The sequence below is a fragment of the Lissotriton vulgaris genome, chromosome 4_1 (genome assembly GCF_964263255.1).
Source record: "Lissotriton vulgaris chromosome 4_1, aLisVul1.2, whole genome shotgun sequence".
Lineage (NCBI taxonomy): Eukaryota > Metazoa > Chordata > Amphibia > Caudata > Salamandridae > Lissotriton > Lissotriton vulgaris.
In genome coordinates this window covers 203,751,896-203,779,324 of record NC_141691.1, presented here as the reverse complement: position 1 = coordinate 203,779,324, position 27,429 = coordinate 203,751,896, and the positions used below count along the sequence as shown (strand labels likewise).

Sequence of the window (27,429 nt, the reverse complement as noted above, 5' to 3'; positions counted from 1 at the left end):
AAGCATAGCATGTGCATTAACATGTACGTTTCAAGCGACCATCTTAATAGCTATTGCGCAGCTGCAAGGTTTTCCCTCCAAAGCAAAGGACGTCATACCACGTAGATGCAGTAGACGCATGCGCAGAAAATTCCCGCGTTTTCGGCAGTCAGTTTAAGACACTCTGGTTACTTCTTAATAAAACACATAGGCAAGCTTCCCCTAGATTTTGTATAAAGTATATAATGCAATATTTGTATTTACAAACATGCTGATTACAATGTTACACGTTATTTGAGAGGATTGCATCCGAGCAAGTCTCTTTTATGAAACCTTGCCCCATTTACCTGCCGCCACCGCCGAGAGTCCAAATTGGCCAGGAAAAGCACTCGCAGAGACGACGCCCAAGCCGCCACCGCCAAGAGTCATCAAGGGCATAGAAAACCGCGCCGCCGCTCCGGGAGGACTTCAACTCCCGGCAGGCATCGCGGCGGCGCGCGATAGTGACGTGGGACGCGCCGGAAGAGCGCGGAAGCAGGCATAAAAGACGAGGAGACCGGCAGAGCGGGGGGAAAGCCATTTACCTGCCGCCACCGCCGAGAGTCCAAATTGGCCAGGAAAAGCACTCGCAGAGACGACGCCCAAGCCGCCACCGCCAAGAGTCATCAAGGGCATAGAAAACCGCGCCGCCGCTCCGGGAGGACTTCAACTCCCGGCAGGCATCGCGGCGGCGCGCGATAGTGACGCGGGACACGCCGGAAGAGCGCGGAAGCAGGCATAAAGGACGAGGAGACCGGCAGAGCGGGGGAAAGCCATTTACCTGCCGCCACCGCCGAGAGTCCAAATTGGCCAGGAAAAGCACTCGCAGAGACGACGCCCAAGCCGCCACCGCCAAGAGTCATCAAGGGCATAGAAAACTGCGCCGCCGCTCCGGGAGGACTTCAACTCCCGGCAGGCATCGCGGCGGCGCGCGATAGTGACGCGGGACGCGCCGGAAGAGCGCGGAAGCAGGCATAAAGGATGAGGAGACCCGCGTCGCGGGAAGCGAGCGGGACGCCCGGGGCGAAGCCCGGGCAAAGGGCGGGCCCTCTACGGCCCTCATCGGCACAAGTCGGCCAGGCTAGGCCACCCCTCTAATTTTACATCCTTGTGCACCAGGAAACCATCGTGTGAGTGATCATATCAAGCAGTGGCGTTCCAGACGTTGATTGTCCGCCTTCTTTGCGCACAGGCTATCCAGACGGGGGTCGGTAAGCAGGCCATACAGCTTCTATCGAATCGCCCAGGAGCCTGGCTTAGGAAGGGGGTCCACGGGAAACGCCATTACACTGACGAATGTGGAAAGGAGTCAACCTGATATCTGCACAAGCTTGAAGTAAGACTTTTTAGTTTTTGTTTTTATCCTGGAAGTGACATTTTGTCAATTATCTGCACAGTGGGTATAAGACTTTCATACACCTTGCAAAATTATGCGCAAAAAAAATACACACACGGCACTCGAAGTACCAAAGAACACCATGGAAAATTACCTTGTCCAAGTGGTTAGCAAAATAAACAGCGAACGAAGACAATCGTTAGGTCTGTCCCAGTCCCCTATTCTTCCTCCTATGAGCCCACCCACTTCCTCGCAAATCAATGAGTCACTGCTGCTAGACTCTAACAACGATTTACATGCACCAGCCTCCCCAGTCACTATCAACACTGATGTCAGTACAGTGAATGTGGGGGACACTGAACAACATGCGGTAATTGACTCCGATGCACAGCTAGTCATTGAGGATGAAGAAAACAATGATAAAGAAGATACGGAGGATGATCCACCGGCCAAGCAGTCCTCAAGGGCAGTCAGAGCCAGTCGTAGATTGCAAAGCAAACGTGGGGGGGCACGTTCTGGAAAAAACAAGACTATATCACCACTAAAGGACAAAAACATTTGCCAGATCAAGGAGGTTAATAATTTGAGGGACTTTTTGGACGAGGACCTAATGTCGAAAATAGCAGAGCTGTTAGAAATAAAAATACAGACAATTGTTAAGCCACTTATTAGCAAGATTGACAAACTTTCTGCAGAGATAAAGAAACTTGGAAGCACTCAAAATGTTTTAGTAGATGCAATAGGTAATGCCTTAAGTAATGTTAATAAAGGCAATGATCCCCCAGGGAATGATAGTGAATCTAGGGTAACATCAGATGTCATTCCTCCAGGGGCAACCCCTGTAGAAGACCCACAAACTTCTAGTCAAAATATTAATAACCTGCCATTAGATGCCCCAACTGTCCGACAAATTGATTCAACACACGCTACAGTGCCCACTAGTCTGGATGAAAACCAGACACAATTTGTAGTTGAAGCTGCACCGTTAGTGCTAGTGTTAGCCAATACACCAACCCTATTACCGGACCAAACTGAGTCAGCCTCATCACTTAAAAGTAAGGCATTATATTGGCTTTCAAATAATATGAAGCTAGCACAGGGGGTGAACAGAGGTTAGCTGATGAAATCAAAACAGCAAGGAGGGTAGGTTGGATAGGAAAAAAGCAAAAAAAATGGAAGGGCGACTGTGTGATATTAAATTTCTCGACCGCAGCTGCTCTTCCTGATATTTTGCAAAATATCCTTCCACCACAAAAAAGAAGTAGCTCTATAATCCCTCTCACATTAGAATTTTTCTACACTGATTCACAAAAAGCCAATAACCAAAAACCCCGGAAGACTGTTTGGTCAATGCGAGATCATGGTTGGGGAGGGGGTTTATCAGCTCCTGACATGAATTACGCTCCTCAAAGTAGGGCAGGCCCATGGCTACCATACCACCACAATATTTTCCCAAACATTACCCCAGGGCAAAATTGGAATCAAATGGGCAGACGAGGGCCTGGTATTATAACTAACAACTGTGGGCCTACAGGAAATGCTAAATATAATGGAGGATGGCCAGGTATGCAGCAGAATGTACTGTATCCTAATACCCCAGCACCCATAGGTAATACTGACTTCAACGGAGGATGGTTGGGCCCTTTTCAGAACCCACCCCTTCCCATTACCCCTGCACCTAGATGGAATGCCCCCACAAATGGTTGGGGCTTTGGGGCTCCATCCTATAACTTGGGAGTTAGCACGTCGAATAGGTTTGCAGCTCTAGCTGGTTTAGCTGACTGCGACTGACTTGAGGGTAGGGCCCTGACAACGCCAAGCAGCATCAACCACACATACCCTAGTTCATGTCTTGAAACCAATTCAAAGCATATTGCACCTAATATAATCTTGCAACAGCCACTACATCTTGTTGAAACAACAACACAACAACTGCTCCCAGAGATACCTAGGGCAACTCCACCTTGCCAGGTAACAGAAACAGAAGGGGCTTTAGGAAGCATAAAAATCATCTGCTGGAATATTGCAGGTCTGAAAAAAAACCTTTTAGACCCATCCTGGCACGACTACATTTCAGGTGGGGATATCATTATGTTCCAGGAGACATGGGGGCTCGAAAACTACTATAAGGTGAATTATAAATCTTTTTTTATACCCGCAGTAAACACAAACGGGGGGAGACCCTCTGGCGGACTAACAATTTGGGTGAAAATCACAGGTGGCCTATCCATTAAGCAAATTGACATTAATAATCCCGACATTTTATTGCTCGAGTTAAAAGACACAAAGGGTCGCTGCACTTACGTGATCAATGTTTACAATAGACCTCATCGATCATGTAAAGAATCAATTATTGTAACCCAGCTGAGCAACCTTGTGGCGGGATTTGATCAAAATGCACAAATGATTATAGGCGGTGATTTTAACAGAGGCTTTGAACCCATAATAGGACTGGAAGACATCCATAAGGATGAGGATATGGTAAACAACATTCCCTTAGTAGATACAAAGTACAAAGCACCCTGCTCAGTGAGCGCCTTACAAATACTGAATTTGACATTAGAATCAGGCTTACGTGCATGTAATGGGCGGTTGCCCTCAGACTGCCCCAGTAGACCGACGTTTATTAGAGGGGCACACTCCAGCCACTTAGATTATTTATTAGTCTCTTTGAATTTGTGGCCTATGATTATCGATCTACTGGTAGACGATCGCACGGAAAGCGACCACTATCCTCTGATTTTATCTGTCAAAACCCAGACTTTTAAAACCCCTGATAAAAGCGCTAATAGTACAATGTCCTTGCCACAAGATCCTCTAGTGGCAAACAATCGCAGATCCCTGAAATGGCCAATAGTACTAGACAATTCCAAAATCATTAGCCAAATTTATAATGTTTTTGTGAATCATATGTCCTCTCTCTTAGGTAATAGCACGGTCACTAAAAATCTTAGTTTGATAGAATCCCATGAACATTTAACTAACCAACTTGGCGGGATCCTGACCAGGGCAATAAAAAGACCTCACAATGCCCAAAAGAACAAACAAACCGGGGCTACCTGGTACAACCAGGACTGCCGGAAAGCCAAGACAGATTTAATTATAGCAGTCAGGGGGGGTTCAACGGACATCGTAAGAACTAAGAGAGCACAGTACAAAAGAATTTTATCAAAGGCCAAGAAGGAATGGGACGAAAGGGTTTGGTCCGATTTACTGGATGCATGTAAATGCAAATATCAAACCACTTTTTGGAGCCTCATTGCTAGAGGCACGAGGGGAGTGACAGAATGTAAAGATAAATTTTTAGAGGAAAAGATATGGGTCGAGCACTTCACTATGCTATGTTCTTGTACAAGCTCAGGTGAAAGTGGAGGATGGGACAGTTTGCAGGCCCCCTTGGTAGCGCATGATGTACCTCTTGTATTCTCTTTAACAGAAACTATCTCTGCAATTAAGGCCGTTAAGTCAGGGAAAGCACCAGGCCCTGACAGAATACCAGGTGATCTTTGGAAACACTAAAACTACATCTGGGCCCCTTATATCAATTTATTATCCAACGAAATCGCGCAAGGAGCTGCTATTCCGGAAACTTGGAAGGGGGCAGAGATTGTGGCTCTGTTCAAGAAGGGTGATAGGTCAAATCCCTCGCATTACCGACCTATCAGCCTTATTGATGTGTTACAAAAAATCTTTGCACGACAGGTTCTTGGTCGGCTTACCTCCTGGATTGAAGAGCACTCTATTTTTACAAAATATCAGGCAGGTTTTAGATGTAAGATAAGTACTGTTGACCAGGTTTTTAGATTTTTATGTTTAGTCTGGAAATATACCATTATAAGGAGTTCCCATATATACGTGGCTTTTGTTGATTTGAAGGCAGCTTTTGATATGGTTCCTAGGGCAGCCCTATGGAAGACATTAAATAAAATGGGTGTCCCTGGAAATATCCTTCAAATTTTAATTAGACTCCATGAGAACAATTATGCACGTGTAAGATGGGGACCGAATGGAGAAGTCACTGAGAAAATAAAGATAGCAAAAGGGGTAAGGCAAGGGTGCGTAATGGCACCTACCTTATTTTCTCTATATGTCAATGACATCCCTGATACTCTTTTGGGCTGCGAGCATGACTCTCCCAAATTGAGTGGGCAAGCCGTTCCGGCACTATTATTCGCAGACGACACAATTTTAATCTCTCAGACACCTAGGGGGCTCCAAAACCTTTTAAATACATTCAGTTTGTATTGTCATGATAAAGAATTAGAAATTAATTCCTCAAAAACTAAAATCATGACAATCAACCCCCACAAAGGTTTTAATAAGGTTTTTAAAATAAACAACGAACCTATTGAAGAAGTCCCTAATTTTAAATACCTGGGCGTTATTTTAGACAGTGACGTCACATGGAAAATGCAATTGGAGAATTCAAAACTAAGGCTAACCCAAAATCAGGCACCAATCCTAAGGAAACACAAGAATAGCCATTACAAAGCGGTCTCACCGGCTATTGAATTATTCAAATATAAAGTGCAATCTTCCTCACTTTATGGTGCGGACCTTTGGGCTTATGCTTTAAAGGATACCTTCCGAGTGAGAGAAAATTCCTTTATTAGGCAACTTCTAGGGATACCTGGGTCAACTCCAATGACGCCCATATTATGGGACCTTAATTTTAGGCGTACTGATGATTATGCTTCTCTTCGCCCGCTACTCTATTGGGTCCGTCTGTGGTCCACGGAGGAGCTGGCTGCTTATAGAGAAGCTTTGCAAGAGATATTGGCAATAAAGAACATCACGCCTTTGCCATGGCTAGAGTACGTCAAAAAATGGTTCGAAAAATTAGGGTTAAGCGATTTCTGGTTTGACCCCGATTCCCTTACAAGTAGTTCAAAGCACATCTTGAAGCAAAGGTACTGGGACTATATTAGAGACTCAGTGCTTGCAAATCCCAGAACAGGGACTCAACTTCAAAAATTTTTGAAATTAAAATGAACATGCAATTAGAGCCCTTTATGGACGAAATCCACCCTCCATTGGCTAAAAGCCTACACCTAAAATTCCGCTATGGCATTTTACCATTAAAAGATAGAACAACTGGCTGGAATTGTAATAAGGGATTGACTGGGGTTGCGGGCTCTAACATATGTGAGTCATGCGAAATGGGGGTGAAAGAAGATGAGTCCCATGTTTTATTTATATGCCCAGCATACCTTAAAGCAAGGAAAAAATGGCTTAAGCCGATTTGTAATAGGCTAGGCCTTAGACAAACCAAGGTTGGTCTAAGAATATTTAAAGGTGATACTGCACAACCGATTGTGTTTAGCCTAAGTCGTTTTTTCCTATGTGTTGCCTTGATTAGGAAAAAGAAAAATCAGAGAATTTAAATATAAAGGGGCTATGTTATTGATTGTCTGTTAGTATAATGCTGCCTGTCTTATTGTTATGGTGTATATCACTTTTTAAACATAACAGATATTTAATTTATTATTTTACCTCTGTGTATAATTAGTTAGTGCTCCATATAGAAAGGGGACCGACCAGGAACTAGTGGATGACTTTTGCGTATTTTGCACAAACAAGATGTGATGATAAATTTTTACCCACTGCTGCTATTTACTATGTATTATAATGATGTATCGTGATTTTTTTATGTATTGTATCTTACAAGGTTTTTTAAACCGAATAAAGATTGAAATGAAATGAAAATGAAACCTTGCCCCATCACTCCTACTTCCGAAAATTGAAAGTCTCCAGCACTTTATTGCTTCGAGGACCTGAGAGGTCTCCTGCTGTGCCAGAGGCCCTGCCCTCTATCTCCCAAACTCTCCTCTATATCCGCTCGGGCCGCTCCCTACTCCACCTCACCTAATAGAGGGCAACTTCACTGTCGGCTTAAGCTTAGACGGTGGCCAGATCGGTTGCCTGCTGCCTCTGCCTCTTCTGATGCTGCTCCTGGATCATCGCCCTCTTAAACCCCCGCCAGGTTCTCAGGCCAGTCTCGCCTCAACACTGCCTCAAACCAATTCAGGGACTGGTTCTTCATCTGTGCCCATGTCGTGACTTCACTCTGTCGACTTCTGCTTTCGGGGGTCTGTCCCCTTTACCATGCACACTCTGTCTGGAGGTGGGCCTCCTCACTTCACTTGTGTTACAACTGCTACCTTCTGTGTTCAGAGCACTCTCAGCCGTCTGCCCTCTGCGTAGTTGTCATCTCCTGCAGGGTATCCATAGGCCACTTCTTCTTCTCCTGATCTCTAGTCTGCTGGTTCCCCCTGTCTTCCTCAGCTGCCAGGGCTCTTGCCCGGCCCCCTGCTGCTGCTGCACTTCTCTGACCAGCACTCCGGCAGTGGCGGCCACAACACCAATACCCAGCGCCTCTCTCACCTCGGTCGAATGTTGCGTCCCTTCAATGGCTGGTGCTCCGTAGGCCGTTGTGTGCCTATTCACATGCGTCCCTCGCCCACTTCTGGGGGTCGGGTCTCGCTGCTCAGCACCCCCTCCACTCACTTGAGGATGCTGCTTAAAGTCATGAGCCCTAGGCCCAGGCACCTCGATCAACACCAACTAGGCCTCACGAGGCCCGGGCTCTCTCTTGCTGCAGTCCCCACTGCTGGTTTCTTGCGCTCTCCTCTGGCCTGGCGCCTCCATCCCCTCCTTGAGGTGCCTCTTCCTTTATTGGCTGGTGTCTCCTTGCGCCGTCATGTCTGCACGCGCGCGGGTGCTACTGAACATCAATAGCCCCAGGCCCTTCTGCTCCGCATCGACCAGGCCTCACTAGGCCCTCACAATGCCAATAGCTTAATCACTCGCAAATGCATGACATATTGCATTTACACCCACACAGGGCCACACACACAAAGCCACCCACACACACATACAGAGCCCCCCACACACCGAGCCCCCCACACCCAGAGCCCCCCACACACCCAGAGCCCCCCACATACCCAGAGCCCCCCACATACCCAGAGCCCCCCACACACCCAGAGCCCCCCACACACCCAGAGCCCCTCACACCCCCCCCCCCAGAGCCCCACACACACACCCCCAGAGCCCCACACACACACCCCCAGAGCCCCACACACACACCCCCAGAGCCACACACACACCCCCAGAGCCCCCCACACACCCCCAGAGCCCCACACACACACCCAGAGCCCCACACACACCCCCAGAGCCCCACACACACCCCCAGAGCCCCACACACACCCAGAGCCACACACAGGAGTGCAAGCACAGCCAGGGGGCAAAGAGAACAAGCACAGCGAGGGGGCAGGAGAACAAGCACAACGAGGGGCAGGAGAACCAGGGGGCAGGGGAGCAAGCACAGCCAGGGGGCAGGGGAGCAAGCACAGCCGGGGGGCAGGGAAGCAAGCACAGCCGGGGGGCAGGGAAGCAAGCACAGCCAGGGGGCAGGGAAACAAGCACAGCCAGGGGGCAGGGAAGCAAGCACAGCCAGGGGGCAGGGAAGCAAGCACAGCCAGGGGGCAGGGAAGCAAGCATAGCCAGGGGGAAGGGAAGCAAGCACAGCCAGGGAAGCAAGCACAGCCAGGGGGCAGGGAAGCAAGCACAGCCAGGGGGCAGGGAAGCAAGCACAGCCAGGGGCAGGGAAGCAAGCACAGGCAGGGGGAAGGGAAGCAAGCACAGGCAGGGGGCAGGGAAGCAAGCACAGCCAGGGAGCAGGGGAGCAAGCACAGCCAGGGGGCAGGGGAGCAAGCACAGCCAGGGGGCAGGGGAGCAAGCACAGCCAGGGGGCAGGGGAGCAAGCACAGCGAGGGGGCAGGGGAGCAAGCACAGCCAGGGGGCAGGGAAGCAAGCACAGCGTATGGAGCTTTTTAGACTTAATCTCTAGCAGGATAGAACGTAAATTGGTTCAGCCATTGCTTCCGGCCACCTCTCCTTTATTTTCAGTGGTGGTTTAGGAGGCTTGTCAAGTAGTGCCCTTTAGAGGTGAGATACTTTCTCTGCCCCCCCTTCCCCCAACCCCCCACCCCAGAACTAAAAATGCCTCTAGTGTCTGCAAGTGTCGAGGTTCCCTCGGAAAGTCGGGCTATGTTTCGCAGGCTGTGGCAGAAATGTTTGCTCACAGGAGGTACCGTCCCTGCTTCAAGTTTTCCATCGCTTCCTACCTCGCAATGAAATGTCCGTCTGTGTGCAGGTCTCCCAGTGCGACACAGCCTCCCCTCTTCCACGTTTAGTAAATTGCTGGGTGGTTATATGTATGGATAGAGTGGTAGAACTAGCTGCTCATATGTAGGTAATCAGACACACACTGACCGATGCAGAAAGAGGTCACCTGCAGATGGAGTCCCCTTGTAATCCGTAAGCACACATGCGCTGGCACGCTCTCTCTCACAAGCACACAAACGCTCATAGTATGTCTGCATGTTAAATGACACAACCAACGCTTTTATTTTGACATGTCTATGAAATAAAATCCCTTTTGCATGTTTCAGTAGAAACGCGCTATAATATGAGCAATGTGAGCATCCAGCTGTGTTGTCTCTTTAAAGAACAGGTTGTGGTCCAAGCGCACGCCTAAGGCAGCAACTTTTGCAGGCCTCGTCGGTGTTGTTAAAGCGAGCACAGTCACACACGCCTCCCTCCTCCTTAATAGCTTATCCAACCTCGGAGCATAAATCGCTCAAAGTGTAACGTTGAAAGAAAAGTGATTTATTTTACTACTGATTCTGGGTGTTCAGGGTAAATAATGGAGGACCATCTAAAGATCGACTCAGAAAATCGAGTTGTAGTTGTCTCGGTGCGATCCTTTTAGAATGTATAGTCTATAAAAAGGCACCACCCACCTACCCACCCTCCCACACACCACCAAACATGCAAGAGGCGGTTTACCTGCTTGATGTTCGTCTAATTGAAGTGCCGTCGCTCCCTAAACTAAACGCCGAAAAGGTCGGAAAAGGTCTCACGCAAAGGGAATAAATTGCAGCAACAGGCTCATCATAAACATGTAGAAACTTCGTAGACACTCTCGCACACATCAACATCCGAGCATTCCCGAGCCCACCAGCAGCCCCTTACCTCTAAAAGTGAAACACATGGAGCAGAACACCAAAATGGGGCCAAACAACAACAACAACAAAAAAATGGCTGCCGCAAAGGATGGCGACAAAAAGGTCTCACGCAAAGGGAATAAATTGCAGCAACAGGCTCATCATAAACACATAGAAACTTCGCAGATACTCTCGCACACATCAACATCCGAGCATTCCTGAGCCCACCAGCAGCCCCTTACCTCTAAAAGTGAAACACATAGAGCAGAACACCAAAATGGGGCCAAACAACAACAAAAAAATGGCTGCTGCAAAGGTCCGAAATTTTCGGAATCGGGGGCGTGTTTTTTGCTGAGTGACGGATGACGTCACAGATAGAAAGAACGCAAAAAACACTCCCCCGAATCCGAAAAAGACGGGGCTTGAACCGATTGATGCCCCTCTCCTCCAATGGCTGGCCTCCGTTTAGGAAGCCAGCCAATGGAGAAGAGGGGCGGGTTCAAGCCCCCTAACTAAAAAAACATAAAATCTTCGGACCGAGCTGCGCAAGCGCAGCCTATGGTCCTCGACCTAAAAAGGTTGCATGCCTGGATAACCGTAGGCTCCTACGGGCTCTTAAAGTCAAACCATACCTTGCCGAACTGTTTGGATTAAAGGCAAAACTAAGGCTGCTGAACCATCGGTCAGGTTGCTTCCCTACATGTAGCAACCACCCGGTCTGGGGAAGAAATGCTACTGAGACTGCTTTTGATTTCTTGGCGGAAGACATTTGCCACGCCTTACTGCCAGAGTGAAGAGGTCTGCTGAAACAGCACTTTATAAGATTTGCAACTAGTACATTCAGGTAGGCAATTACGGCCTGCCTACAAGGAGAGAGGATCTAATGCTCAGTTGGAAATTACTGAAACTTATGACTATGGCCAAAACAAAACTGACCAAGCTGGCCCCAAAAAAGCACGGTCACTATCTAATGCTCACTTCTGCTAGCAACCTGTCCACACAATAGCCCTAGGGGACTGCGTTTGGTGTGCCTTCCAGATCCCGGTCAACTGCTTCATGTCTCCAGCTTTTTCTCCCATTTGCTCCCTCTCAGCCAACTATTTCCACAAACTGATCTAACCATTGGCAGCTAGGGTCTGAAAGCACTTAATACGGGCAAGCACTCACTCCCGGTTTTGATGCATGCACTAAGCCCTTTCTTTCAGACCCCTACTCTGTGACCCTCTGATAAGCTCATGGCTCCGCATCCACTCCCCTGTTTTAATGCATGCACTAAGCACTTTCTCTCAGCGCCCTATTCAATGACCCGTCGATCTGCTCATGGCTCAGCACACACGAATGTGCTGCACTTATACTCTCTGCTAATGCACCCAGTACTTTTCTTACAACTGCACTAACATAACAATAATGCGTTATAAATCGCAACGGTCTCAAATGGGCAACAATGTTTATTAAACGATTTTAACTAGTGAATGAAAAAGACAGAGTTAAACGCAATAGATGGTCTTTTTACTGTATTTTCTATTTTAACTGGTGTTTTTAACTAAGTTTTAATTAACTGATTAATAAAAATGCATTCTTTCATTCATTCATGTTGTATGGAAAATCAATAAAAACATGTTCATCAAAAAAAGCTCCTAGTGTCTAGATCTAGTGTCAGTAATATCTTTTCAAGGGTCGTCGTCCTGCTACTTACTATCCTTGTCCAGGCATCGTTTGCGTAGGAGCATTGTATCGAAATGAGTTTCTCCCTTTTTCAGTAGTACCTCTTTTACGTCTCTCTGTATCCAGGGCAGCCAATTTAATGTTGCATAGTTGGCCTTCCTCTCCTATAGAGAGGGCAAAGCTGAAGGTTAATGCCACAGTATGTTAGAAGGGGAAGCATGCGGTGTTTGCCTGGATACTGAATAAATCGTCATTTCCAGTAATGAGCCTCACATTGTTTTTTGGTGTTTATGGACAGGCTCCTCCGGTTGGGGGGGGGGGGGGGGGGGGTGATGAGCTTTGTGTGATTAATGGAGGAGCATAACCCACACACGCACTTGACCTACTAAGGAACCACTAATGAAGTGAAAAGAGGTGCGTGTGGAAGGGATTCGAGAGGGAGAACATCCTATTTTGTTCGTACTGGTATGCAGTTTTTCAGACCAGATGAAATAATTGCATTACGCTTTTTAACTCACCTGACTGCTTTCAAGACTTTGTAATAACAGTAGTGCTTGTGCTAAAAAGTTTCCACTATGGTGATGTTATACGAGGACTACTATACATTACAATGATGATTTAAAAGCACTATGGGACTTGTATTTCACAACATGCAGTCACATGATGTTTTACTCTTTTAAAGCACGCATGAGCGCACTTTGCAAAATGATTCCCACCTGTGAGCAAGGCCATCCCAGGTCGAAACGTTAGAAGGGGAAGCATGCTATGTTTGCCTGGATACTAAATAAATCGTCATTTCCAGTAATGAGCCTCAAATTGTTTTTAGGTGTTTATGGACAGGCTGCTCCGTGCCTGTTGTCATTGAGGCTGCCCTGAAGTGTCAGGGGCTCCGGAACAGGAGAATTGAGCTTTGTCTCGGGTGGGTAAATCCTCATTCAGATTTATTAGGCACAGAAATATTCAACACAAACGCGTTTCAGCGGTACGCCTTCATCAGTCTAACACGTGTTTGTGTTGAATATTTCTGTGCCTAATAAATCCGAGCGAAGATTTACCCACCATCGCTAGTGCTGCTATTTCTTTTGAGCCTTACAGTATACTCGAGCTTGCCGTCGCGTCTCCAGCACCCGCTACCGAGTGCGCTGGTGTAGCAGCAGAGGCCCGGAGCGTTGCAATGTGTGTGTGTGTGTGTGTGTGTGTATATGTATGTCTATATATACATGTATATATATATATATATATATCCATGTGAGCTAGGCCACCTCGGTGGCCGAAACACGTCATTTCTTTGATTTATTGCACCTTCTATGGATGAATAAATAGGTTACTGCGGCCGGCAGTGGCTTAAATCAACAAAAGAGTCCGTCTCTCTGTTTGGTGATCGAACGCACCAGAGTGGTAGTTGGATATTACCCAAGGAGGTTTGGCTTGTCCCTCCTATGACGGATCCCTCAAGACGGCAGTCCATTTTTCAAGCTGTTTGGATATATATATATATATATATATATATATATATATATATATATATATATATATATATATATATATATATATATATATATATATATATATATATATATATATATATATATATATATATAGCAGAAGTGTTCCCTCACATGAATTCTAATGAGAAAAGCGAGCCACTCCAAGTTAGAGTTTTACAAAGTTTGTTGTTTAATGGCACAAAAACAAACAACGCTTTTCGACCTCTCACTGGGTCGTGGTCACATGACCAGGATCAAAGTTCAAGGATACAAGTAACCATAGCGTCATTCATGACACAGCTTGTTGAATGGAAATAGTTAACAGACTGTATGGGTAAATACGTGAAATTGATCAAACTTATCGTTCTAAACAGAAAAAATATATAGTAAAGTGAAAATTCATAACAATTCATTTGTCATTATTAATGAACATAAATGGTTAAATTAACATTGTGTAACTGAGGATTGATTTTCATGATCACAATTGTAATACGTTTATTAAGGTCAGCTTGCATTATAAATTTCAGTTGCAGATTCAGCAGCATTACTGTACACTTCGGATACAAATGCGTCAAAATTCTGCGTATATTTAATGACAGACTATTATTTCAGAATGCGATTATTACTTACAGGATATGGAATCCATAGTGTAATTGGCCCAGATCTATAAATGCGGAAGGCTCACGGTATAGGTCCAGAACATGATGTTGGGTAAAGTACCCATGATTCGCTTGGCCCAGTTCTTATACAGGGATGTCAAGTCAAGTACTCTTAATTACATTTGTCCAGGTCAAAGGATGAGTCAGAAATTGCAAAAGGTAATTTGGCAGTGGAGGTATAGTACTTTTCTATAATTGATAAGAGATCAAGGTATAGTATCTACAATCAATTGCACCAAATCTACAGACTATAGAAACCTGGTTTTGTCGTTAAATCAATAAGGCCTAGTGCATAAAAAATATTACAAAAAGAGGGGGAAGGTGGTGCATCATAAGGAGAACGTTCTTCTGCCCCTTGTGATTTTATAGTAAGTGGTGGCTATCCTCCAGTCGAGATCCTTGTCCCCCGAATTTCTGTCAAAACAGATAAAAGCAATGTTGGTATCAGTACTGATTAAAATCAAATATATCGAACTGGTACATAGCTTGGGCATCATTTCTCAAACCACCCTCCTCTTAAGACTGTCATAGCCTCACTTATGGATATGTATACGTGGTAATACAAGCACACATTCATCATGCATGTGCAATATATTTTTGAGGGAGCTGGGTGGAAAGGGGGTTGTTTTTTGCCGATACTGAGCAGCATTAGCAAAAACCATCAGCAAAGCGAATACATCTGAAATAGCAAAGCCTAAAGGTAAAGCCAGTTGCCAGTGATTGATTTATTTTAACCCCTTCACTGCGGCGGCTATTCCGCCGCAGTGCTAAGGGGGCGGGGCGGAAATGCGGCGGGCGCATGTTGGTGACGGAACCGCTCCGTCACCAGCATCGGTTGCGCTGTGCTTATGACGGAGCGGTTCCGTCATGGCCCCGCCCGCTCAATAGAACGCTCGGCGCAGGCGCGGAATTCGCGCCGCGCAGGAGCGTCGGGCGGCCATGACGGAACCGATTTTTCATTTGTGGGTTAATTTGTTATGTCCATATAAGAGCAGGGATCTAATGTGTACAGTGCACTTAACTCTGCTGGCTAACATTGGTGCTCCCAGCAGCAGAGTTAGCACTTCTTTATATCACGGTGGTGTGACCTCATCGGGGCGCTGCCTATTAGTGCGATGTATGAATGTATTTTGTGCATGGTGGGATAGAATGTTGAGTCACTGCGGTGCCCAGGTGACTGACACCATACAGCAGGCAAATTCTGGTAGGTAATTCAGGTGTTGCACATACTTTCCCATGTCAAAATTGTATGCGACATCATGATGTGGAAGTAGAGGGTGTCATGGTGAAATGTTAAAACTAATGCAAGAGAGAATTTGCCACGGTAGTTTGCCACTTTTATCTATTCATCGTGAGCTTTAAATTCAGTTATCCTGTCTAAAACATAATGCGTTTCCTAATTTTAAAATGAAGAGTCAGCACTAACTTAATTGGAAGACACTTTAATTACAATAGACCTTAACTAAATATACTTGTCTAATAATCCGCTTTGGCAAGCTTAGAAGAATTGAAATGTGGAACAGGTGCCCAAGGATTTATGTGCCTTGATTCTGTCTAGAATGGTAATTGTTTGAATTTGAAACGTAACTAATTCGGGAGAATTATGTTTTTGACCAAACATGTCAGGTAGAACTGATCTTTTCTCAATTTATTTTCATAGAAAAAGAAAATGATATTGAAGAAACCCTAAGACGATTGCAGGAGGAGAAGATTTGCAAAGTCTGTATGGACAAAAGTATCTCGGTGGTTTTTATTCCATGTGGTCATCTGGTTACTTGCAGTGTGTGCGCAGAAGCAATAAGTAAATGCCCCATATGTTGTACCATCATTCAAAGGAGACAGAAGATTTTCATGTCGTAATCTTTGTAGTAAATCTGTATATCGCATTGGTGGAAACTGACAAATTGGAAATCCTTTTCAGTCCTCCTTTCTGATGCTAATCGTTATAATTTGAAATACAAACGTTTGTCCTTCGTTATATAAAAAAACATAAAATACTAAACTTGCAAGTGGGTGTACACAGTTTTCATCTTGTTATTTTTTTTACATCTCATAAAAGGTGTGACAAGAAATGTTTAAAAAAACTAACCTATTGTCCCTTTAAAAAGTCTTTTGACTAAAACAAAATAATAATCTGGTTGGATTGTGCATTTATTTTGTTCTAGCTCTCCTAGGCTAAATAGAATAGTTATATTCGGTTTTTATGACATAATTATGAAAGATCAGTGTTCGAATGCAGACGTATAGCATCAGTGCTGTGAAATATTCAGTTGAAAGCACAGCTGCATAAAAGCTTTAAAAAAAGTAGATTTGTAGTGTAAAATATTTTTGATTTCCGTGGCAAGTGTCTCTTGTGTGATCCTTAAAAGCTCAAACAAGAAGATTAAGTGTTGTTCGATTTAATAAACTATATGTGCACTAGTAGTACCCTAGGTAGCCATTTTGCCACAGTTGTGTGTAATTCAGCACTAGTTATGCTACAGCATGTATAACAGTCGCTGAATACTTTCCTGTTCAGTGTGAACGCCTGATGATAAATGTACCTTCCCAAGCATACACAAGACATATCTCAATAGATACCATGATGGTTCCGTGTGTGTGTGTGTGTGCGCTGTGTGTGTGTGCGCACCCTCAACTGTAGATGGAGTCATTGAGGCCAATTCTGATACTTGCTCGTTTTTTAAAATATGTAATTCACAATAGTGTTGTAAAATAATATATATAAAACATAATGATACTCAACATTTTCTTTTACATGTGATTCCATTCCCCAGTGCACCTGAAGATCTTTTTGTTAGATGTACTCATCAGTGTGTTTGATAATGATTACATTATCTGTGTTTGTAGGAATAAAAATCATACGGCATGTGCCTTCGCAAGGCGTTTCAGACCTTTTCAAGTATTTCGCAGGTCCTGGTCTAACCATTACATTTTAGATTTTCTGGTAAACAAGCTAGTTCATCTAAAATGTACTAGCCCTTTTTTTTCTTCTAGTGATTACCTCCACTTGAAGTGCACTTCACCACAATATTTCTATTTTTTCAATGTAAATGCAGATAAATATTTTCAGTTCCAAATATTTATATATATGTTACGTACCTGCAGCTGCTGTCATCAGTGTATGAACATTTAACTTAGACCACCATAAAAACTATTTAAATCAGAGGAGAAGTTAAAGTTGTTATGTTTGCAAATTTCGTAGATTAATAACATTGCTTCTTTTCGGTAGACTATCCATGTACCTATCAGATTTTATTGTAACTCTTAATGGGTTTTAATTTTGTATGTTTGTTTGGTTATGATTTTCTGTGTGATTTAAAATACTATTGGCACTTTAAATGATCTTTAGGCATTTCCGGATACTTAGATAGCTCAGCTGTCACTTCAGTGATTAAAGTGACAAATGTCTGCTTTTGTAAGTTCATCTGAGGATTTTCTTGAAGAAAACAGCGCGTTATCATTAAAGATTATGTATATATCAAAAAATGTTATATTTGTTGTGAAAATTTAGTACACCAGAGATCCTGCTCTCAAACTTGCATTATACAGTAGAGGTATTAAAGTAACCACATAAAGAATAGAAGAACCTGCATTGGAAGTCACGAGGTGGATATATTAATACAATATGTAGTAAGGGTTAAATACTGGAGAGGTCATGTTTCAAGTCTTTGAAATCTACTCTTGAAGTGCAAATTTTGCAGGTTAAATTGATGCTTTCTGTACACATTACCAATGTACTGTGCAGAATATATCTTAAATATCTTGAATATGACATTTATTCCAATGCCAACATATATTGTAAATGTTTTAGAAGTAATTAGTACTGCAAGCGACAGTCTTATTTAAAGTATTAGTCCATTGGTGAGTTTTCTGATATGCTATGTGTGTGTGTTTGTGCGTGCGTGCGCACCTATGTAGGTGCATGTTTTGTATGCGAGTGAACATATGTGCCATGCCTGTGTGTGTTCATAGAGGTGGTAAGAGTGGACTAATTTATTTGGGTTTTATTAAATCTGCCTGGACATGACAATGATTCATAAACGTTTGATCAATATTTAAAATCATTATATTATGACCTTTGGTTTTTTTTTGTTTCTGTGATTTTAAAAACCTTGCAACACAAATAATTATGTGTTATGGTATTATTAGCCTGCTTCTTGCTTTCCGTAAATACAATGTTACTTTCGTTTGCCACTAACAAACTGCAATTGACTCCCAGGTGACCGATCAAGTTTCCAGCATTGTATTTATAAGCGTTTTCCTTGCACCCGAAAGAATTACCCTTCTTAACCCCTAGTCCTGAATGTTGGTTTTATTCCCCTGCGTTTGTGCAAAATGAGCAGGCCACTGACCTAGAACTGCATTTTGAAATTTAGGTGACTGGAGAGAAGAAAATGATACTGACTGCTTTGTTCCTCATCTGAGTATCTAAAGGATGTGATAACTACTAAAGGTTTAATATGACACAATGTATTCATGATCGAAGAGTCTGATTGTTTTGGTAACTTTGCTATAATTGCAATGTACTCGCCTCATATAATTATGATATTTATGATTGTGAAGGACATTAGCATGGGGCAAACACGAAAGTGCTGCTAAATTGGTAGCTCCCATGATGATCGCAATTCACACGGCCAGACACTGACTTAATATCTAAAATTAATTGTTAAAAGCCATGAAGCGGCCATAATTGTTGGATATGACTGTGTAAATGTCATTTTTTGCTGTAGCGAATGTATCATCTTAAAGTTGAGCTTTGGAACAAATGCATATTGTACATTGGGTAACGTCCCTTTAACGCTGTTGCACTAAATCAGTTTCCTAACTTTGGTTTGTCGGGTCAATTTGAATAATTAAGCAAAATGTTGTAAAATATGCCAGATCTGCCCGTTGCAGTCGTTAACCAAGAGAGTGTGTCCCATTCTTAGACTAGCCGTTTGATAGAGTCCATTCAATTTCGCAGTTCCAGCGGCATAAAAAGACTTTACAGCTGTCTGTAAAAACACAAGCAGGAAAACGTTCTAAATCGCTTTAGGTAAAATAATTAACACCTACAATGTTTGTGCTGTTCATTGCTGTAGAAAATGGTTTCTCTTGTAATCAAATGAGCGGCTGTGGGGGAGGGATAGTGCGTACTTGATTCATCTTTACACTATTTCTCTCCAACATAGCTGGGATTTGCCTAGTAAAACGATACCTTGTGTGTAATATCTTTGTATGCTTTACACATATAAGTTTGCTTTATCGTGGTTAGCTGTATCGTTAAATGGCTCTCGAGTACAACCTGTTTGATCGAATCTCCCTTCTTTTCTCACCTCCCACCCCCTTTAAAGGGACGATGGGTAAGACTACAATTACAGTATCAGACTAGGCAGACCCAGGTGCTACATTTGGCTGCCTGCCTAGCATCCCACGTGGCATTAGTTTGGAAAGGAAGGGCTTGATTTCTTTTGCACATATGGCACGCAGATAAATGGGCCTACTTGTTTTTGTCCCATTTCCAGTGCAGCTGATCCCGTGTCAACGTCTCATGACTTACTGGCTTTGAGTTAAAACGTGGCAAGTTTATTTTTCAGGATGTACTATGACATTCGATTGTGAAGTTATAATGTAAGTCACCCCATATTTTTATTCATTTAGCAGTGGGGATTGCCTGAGGTAGAGAGGCAATGTGTTCCAGGTCTTGGCGGTGAGGTAGGCGAAGGATCTTCCTCCGGTTGTCTTGTGGATCCGTGGGACGGTGGCCAGGGCCAGTTGGGCGAAGCGGAGGTGTCTGATGGGTATGTGGAATGAGAGGCGCTGGTTCCGATATGCTGGTCTTGCGTCGTGGAGGGCTTTCACAAAATTGAAAATAAATCAAAATCCCTTGATTTAAGTACAAGGTATCTTTTTCACTAACTGAGATTATTGCAGGTATTGCTTCATTGTAATGTAGTTCTCATACATGCACTTCCTGAGGCAGGTCTATGATAACTAATATTGAAGAGCATACCAAATCTCCTAAGTTCACAGTGAGAGAGTATATCTATCACCTTAAAATATATTTGTGCCTCCAAAATACGAATTGAAAAAAAATAAACAAGCTGAAACCCATATGTTCTGGTTCCAGCATCACAACGTAAGATCCTTATAAGATCCCTAGGTAATTCAATTATTTTATTGTCCTTCACATATGGTTGCTTCTGCTAATTCGTTGTGGTTAAGAAAATGTGGTCTTTGCAGGTTCAGATGGTCTCAGATGCCACGATGTTCAGGTTTCACAGTTTCCAAATTCAGTAATGAAATTAATTTGTCTTATGTACCTTGTAATCGTACTTAAAACATTTGTTATTATTTTAGTAAATGTCTGACAGCTTGGTAGACATCAGGAAGCTGTGCAGTCAAAGCTCATAGTCGTACTATGTGTCATTGTACAGATAAAGAGCTGCATACAGATCTGTGTGAATTGGTCGTTAAACATAAAACACATTTCTTAAACATAACAGTGACTAAAGGAATTGTGTTACCTAGTGGGCTCTCATTCGATTAATCTTCCTTTGAGGCAGGATGGTTATGGGACGTGGCAATGTTCGCACAGCCCCTCTATACCGAGGGTCAGCACTCATAAGAGAAAGAAGGCATCACCACCACCCTCCTCAGTTCCCATCTGGAAATCTTGCAGATAGTCTTCTGGTGTTATCCAACATTTGTTCAGCACAGTCCAAAAATAGAACAGACCTCAATCAACGCATCCTATTCCTGTGCTATTCTTGCACAGCCCCAGTTTTTTCCCCTATTTAAGTGCACTAACTTCGTACGTAGCCCATTTTTGCAGCTCTGTACGCCATTTCCACAGAACCCATCACACTTTTCTGTTCATGTAGATCTACGTCTCACCAGTATGAGTGCCAGATCAACAAACCTACTAGTCACTGCGCTCGCTTTGGTGTGTGGAAGGTGCCCCATAAGGCATACTACTGGAGATTTAGGAAATATGCAGAAGGATCATATTCCAATAGTGACAATAGTTCTGAGCAACTCCAAGCCATGTGAAAAAATTCAGTGCCCTATTAATGGAAACCCACAGTGTGAATTAGCTCCTATGGAAGTAGTGAGATCAAATGAGCTTAAAGCAAGTGTTTCTGGATACTTTGGGGGAGCGAGCTAGGATAGTGTTCCAGTTGGAATCCGAGAGCTGTAATTCTAGATCTTCATCCCTCTTATTCCTAAATCCCAGATATTTCAGCGTGAAAGGTTCCCATTTAAAGGAGCTATCCTGTAGACTAGGTCTAGCATTGCCAGGCATGGCCCCCATCGAGAATCCACATGACTTCTCGGAGTTGATTTTTAATCCAGGGAAGATGCCAAAGTGCCTGAGAGCCTCAGTTGCGCCTCTAAAATCAGACTTGTCGCAGCTGAGATATAGGAGCATATAGTCTGTGTAGAGTGGGTAGTTATTAACTGCAACAAATGTCTATGGCTTAGTGTCCGCTCCAATGGCTCAACCACTATTGCAACAATAAAGGGGGAAGGGGGCATCAATGCCTCGTGTCGCTAGCAATAGAACAAGGCTCAGATAATCCTACCCATTCTGCTGTCTGGTTCGTGTATAGTAACTTGGTCCAGGTCAGGAATCCATGTCCCAACCCATGCAAAGCATTGTGATATACAAGGAGTACTTCTACAGAGAATCAGATGCCTTGTCTATATCAATTGACAGCAACAGGCTCCTGGATGACCTCTTAGTATGTAATCTAGTACCTGGAACAGTCACCTAATAGTTATTGAGGAGCTAAACTTAGGGATAAACCAGCATTGGTCGGGGTTGACAAGCTGGCCTTATTTCAGCAGGAGTCTGCGCAACAGGATCTAGTTTGGCATCTTGTAGTCAACATTTAATATTGACATTGGCCTATAGGAAGGAACTTGCATTTTATCTTTGTATTTTTTGGCAGGGAGACTATAAATACCTTGAACATGGAGGTCGGAAGAAATCCATGTGTTCCTGATTCATTGTATACTTCAGTCTACCTGCAAGTGACTGAATCAATGCAAGTCTGCAGGCCATCCATACCAAGAACCTTCCCTCTAATCATTTTTTCCACTGCCGCCTTTTACCTCCATATCTGCTCCCAAAAAAGTGCTTCTGCTTGTGTAAGCCTTGGTAGCTCAGTGGTAGCTCAGCTGCCAGTGCATAATACCCCAATGCCTGTTCAGTCCCAGTTTCCCTGGCTGCATACAGCCCTTCATAATGCTTTTTAATCTTCGCATTTACCACCACCTGTGCAACTGAACTCAAGTTAAGTTAAATATCGGAGTGCTTCTCTTGTCTTGATTCACCAGCTGCGCAAAAAGGCAACCAGCTGTGTCACTCTCCTCATGCGATCGTGACAGATGACGCTCTATAATCGAATCTCAATCTCTCCACTAGAACCATGCGTTCCTCTTTAGCTCTCGGTAGCGATCACCACCGATTGCTCACCTTGCAACATCTTTCTCAAGGCTTTCTAAATACTGTTCATGTTTATAAATATTAGCAAGGAGTTGGGTTTCAATGTTTGGTGTGTATATGTTTGTCAGCGCTACATCTTTACTCTCCAGTCTGCCACCCACTGTCACGTACTTCCATTTGGATCAACCATCTCATTCAGAAACTTAAAGGGTACCCCAGCCTTATTCAGATCAGCACGCCTTTGACATGTGCCAAATAGGTTGTGTAGCACACCTGGCCCTTCCATCTCCTATGTAGCTGTAACCCCTCCTTGGAAAAAATGCGTTTCCTGAAGAAACGCGATCTGTGCCCCACGTCTTTTGATATATGGCCTTATATTATATTGTTCAAAAGTGTATCCCTCTGGCACGGCCATCAGAGGCGCCGCCAGCTATGAGAGGGCAAGTAACTCTCATTCATATAATAACATCCTCTTTCCGTGGAGTAATCCTAGGCATGATCTCGCGAATGTTAGGTTCAGTTGTGCTATCCACACTGGAGCCAGAGTGCCAATTTCACAATTTCCATGAAGTTATTTCTAGGACTCCCACGTGTTGCTGCAACTGCTTGTACCCTTCCACCAGCAGCCTGTTGCCTTGTAGGTCACAGTCCTCTGCCATGCCTAAAGCAACATCTTTTCTGTATCTTGTGTCCTTTGTGCCTCTTGCGTCGTGCATGTCGAACCATTGCTGCACGTCCTTAAGATTAGTAAAAAAGTGCACCCTCCCTTCCACTCAAACTCATAGCCGAGATGGAAACAGCAGGTCATACAATAACCCAAGCTCTTGTAAGCATCTCTTTCTGCCAGAAATTATGCACACTGCTTTTGCACTACTGTAGTGAAATTCGGTAATATGTAACCACTGCATTGTCTTTTGGGTTACGACCAGCCAAGCGAGCCTGGTGCTATATGTAGTCGTGGTCTCGAAATTGGAGTAGTCGCACCACATCCGGTCATGGTATTGCGCCAGGCTTAGATGGGCACTTAGGGACCTTATATGCTCTTTTTGCCCAGCGGGTAGAACTTGGACAGACCCTCAAATGCAATCACCTCTTGTAGTAGGTGATCCAGAAAGGAGATTAAGGAGTTTCCCGCAGTGAACTCTGAAAGGCCCACCACTTGGATATAATTTCATTAGGCCCACCCTTCTTGATCGTCCACTTCACTCTACAATATGGCAGTTTTTGCTGACATTTATGCCATATGGTTCTTGAGGGTAGCTGTCTGTTGCAATGTCAGAAACAGCTGTCTCCACATGAACTACCATATTTCTATGATCATCCCTGAGTAACTTCACATCAATCACTAGTGTGTCAATGTTTCTTTCCAGGCCATCCTTGGTGGAGCTAGTCACTGTCAAAATGGCTTCCAACTTGACCATTGATACCTGGGAATCCTGCATTCTCAGCTCCCCCTGGTGTGGATTATCCTGCCCCTTGTCTCCAGAGGTTTCAGCCGCCACTTCTTCATTTTGCCTGTGTGTTTTACCCATGGTAGAGTTAAGAGCAGCTATATTTGTGGTCTCCGATCCGACTAACAGTACAAGCTAGCCACCAATGGTTCAGCAATGTCAGCACTGTTGCAGGATTGCCCTTCAATAGAACATCATCAGTCTCCTACACCGACTGCCCCACTTGTTCACCCTAACTGTGTGTGCAACACTACCAACTGCCAGCGCCCCTGCAATGAAGGTGACCCATAGTTCAATTCGACTGCACGAGGAGTGTACTCAGGCGGGAGCGCCAATAAGCAGTCTCTTGTCTGGTTAGCAGACTCGTGCAGATCCACACCTCCGTTTTTTCCGGCACTCAATCGAGCTACTGTCTTAGCCAGATAGTTTATGCAAAATGGCTTCAGAAGGCCATACACTGTGTATGAAAGACTGGCTCGGCGGTGTCCGTTTTGATCTCAAAGCAATGTTCAGGCATTAATCACTCTTCTCACAGCAGTACTCAACCAGATCGATATCCCACTGCTGCCCTGCGGGGGTCCATGATCAGGCCCCAGCTCAAACTACGTCACTCATGTACTCTCAATGGAAGCTAACTGGCTTCTGAAGGTGGCCCCTCGCACAATGAGGCCCCCTTGAATCAGGCTGCCAGTCATAAGGTTCCATGTGTGTGGGATCCCACAGGGTCAAGTCTACAAAAAAGAAGAGTCTAGGTCCCAGCTGTCAGGCTGGACAGCTTGCACACCTGCCTCTAATGCATTGGAACTGCAATAGCTCCAGGGCAGGCACGCTCATACTCCAGTTCATGTGGAAATGGAACATTCCTTCCCTCCTGCGTGCTCCAAGGACCGTCTCGGGCTGGGAGGCAGGTGGGGGGGAATGGAGGGGTGGTACAGGTGTCTGCTGCCCACGGCTCCTCCTCTTCCTCCTTCTTGCGGGTCCAGCTTTCCACTTTTCACCACTCAGGGCTGTCATCTGGGCTCCCTCACAGCCTCTACCTTCCATCACCCCCTGCATCTTTACTGTGTAGCGACTCCACAAAAGTCAATTTGGAGCTGCGCAGCGGGTCCACCAGTGGTCAGGCACCCATCTCCAGTGCTTACCTCCGTCCTTGGGGGTCAGGATGTGTAGCAATACTGCAGCCAGGGAGCCGAGCAGAGATTCTCAATACATCTAGGCGACTAGCTGCATCCCTTTCACTTGTAATCTTTCTTGAGAGCATTTCTTAACTTACTTTTTCCATTAAATAACCTTGCTTACATTCCCTAGTAGGCTGCCTTTGCTGCTATGGTACTCTGCTATGCCATACATTTGGAGTAAACTATTTGCCGAGCAGCTTCAAGAAATTGTTGTAGCTTTCGCATTACTGAGGAAAAATTCTGCTCAGTTGACCTTAACTGTTTTTAACTATGCTTTCCTCCCAAGTTGTACATGGGCATAATCACAGTTGCATATAGTATGCCAACCAGAAATTTTGAAGTTGGCCTTGTAGTTTATTTCATTTGGATCACATCCTAGGGAAGCGGTGTTAGTTTTTAAATGTAAAGTAGCTATAATATTCTTAAGAACCAGACACACTCGAATGGTTAGGGCTGTGACTATGAGGTATCCTGCTGTATAAAGGATTACTGGTTTAAGGACCAACCATTATTCAGATTTTTAATTGTAGGCTGCTGTTGTATGGATAGAAATGTACACATTTGAATGTAACTAATTCGAGGCAGGAATAATCTTGAGATATGCATGTGTGTGTTTGTGTAAACTATTAAATAAATATATTTTATCTACTGACAATGTGTTTTTTCCACATTTATTTCTGTCTTGTATAATGAGCTCATGTTAAATGCTTGTAAAAATGTACACCGACATATTAGTAAATCAAGGAGAAAAAGTAACAGATGTGTTAATGTAACAAGGGGCACACAATTAAGTAGAAAATCTAATTTTTCTGTAAAGAGCTTTGAGAACACAACTTCAGCTGTAAAATGAATTTGATCGCAAGGTCTGGACTGGGATCCCCATGGAGTTTTTGTGTAAAGCTTCCACTGAGGCCTTCAGTTTTGGTACCAGAAACTCCATGCGGGACAAAGGATTTCGTAGCTACCGAGGTTGTTTCGCCACTGAAGTAACCTGCATAAACCTTCCAGCAGGGTAAGGATGAATGCTTTACTCAAAAGGGATCCACTAAGATGTATACCCATACCATGAGGTACTGATGAAGTATTTTTTTGTGGCAAAAAGTTCCAAGAGAAATCAACCTGGAGGTCTTGCACGTGGTGTTTACTTCCTGGATTAACTCAGCACATTTTCATGGTTCTCTAAAGGTATGTAAAAAAAATTCACCAAGGTTAAATGATGCAGACTAAGTAACTCATGGTCTCTGGAACATCCCCCAGGTCGTCAAGGCAGGTTTCTAGACATTAATGCTTACTAATCAATAAAAGGATTATTTACTAAAAGGTAGATCAAAGTTTGTTCCACCAGCCCCACCAGAAGTCATTCGAGTGAGTGGCTAATGATGCATTGAATGAATATTACAGGTTGGTGGGGGACTCTTTTCTACAGAAGTGGCCCTGTCCCAGGAACCAATATCATATATGCAGGGGGTCCTGTTTGATATAATCAAACCCAACCTAAGCAAAGCTCTTGGATACCTGTTACCCAGTAAGCCATCCATAATATGAAGGAGAATAAATTTGGGGTCACTAGGTATGCTCAAGCCCAGCACTCCCTCCAGGTGTCTCCACACCGTGTTACAGAAGTGAAAACGTACGGGCAGTGCCAGAACATATGGGGCAAACCCCCAGTTTGGTCATATACACTGCAAGCAGCTCCCCGTAGCAATCAGTCCTATGCAGTGCAATCTTGCTTTGGTGAGATACGTGCAGTGAAGCAGCTTAAGCTGTATTAATCAAAATCAGGAGGCTATTTTGCCTCTCTAGGGACCTCGCGCCAATCCTCTTCGGTCCCTTATTCCCCCTCCCACACCATCCACACCCCAGTCCTCAGGTCTTGTAAATTTCAGAGAAGCATTTTATATAAGCTTATGGTCTTGTAAGGAGAATTTTCGCCTCAAGTGAGGAATATTCAGGGATGTAGTCCTCCAACTGTATAGTCAGTAAGAGTGCATGACGGAGTTGGAAGCGCCTCAAGTGAGGAATATTCAGAGATGTAGTCCTCTGACTATATAGTCTGTAAGAGTGCATGACAGAGTTGGAAGTATCTGAAAAGCTGCATGCGCAGCATGTCATATTCTGATTTGTCAATCCTTGAATGATTTCAGTGCCCCGTCGTGCAACACGTCGCCCAATGTAGAGATGCCAATGGTGTTCCAT

General features: G+C 44.2%; 1 protein-coding gene across 2 annotated transcripts in view; it reads left to right on the top strand.

Moving 5' to 3' along the window:
- XIAP (X-linked inhibitor of apoptosis) overlaps positions 1-25,888 on the top strand; it is a 550,605-nt gene extending 524,717 nt beyond the window's left edge. For both annotated transcript variants that reach the window (XM_086918504.1, XM_086918505.1), the window contains exon 7: positions 15,834-25,888. In XM_086918504.1, the coding sequence (XP_086774630.1) occupies positions 15,834-16,033 (200 nt within the window). In that variant the 3' untranslated portion in view covers positions 16,034-25,888. The remainder of the gene's footprint in view (positions 1-15,833) is intronic.
- The last annotated feature ends 1,541 nt before the right edge of the window (positions 25,889-27,429 follow it).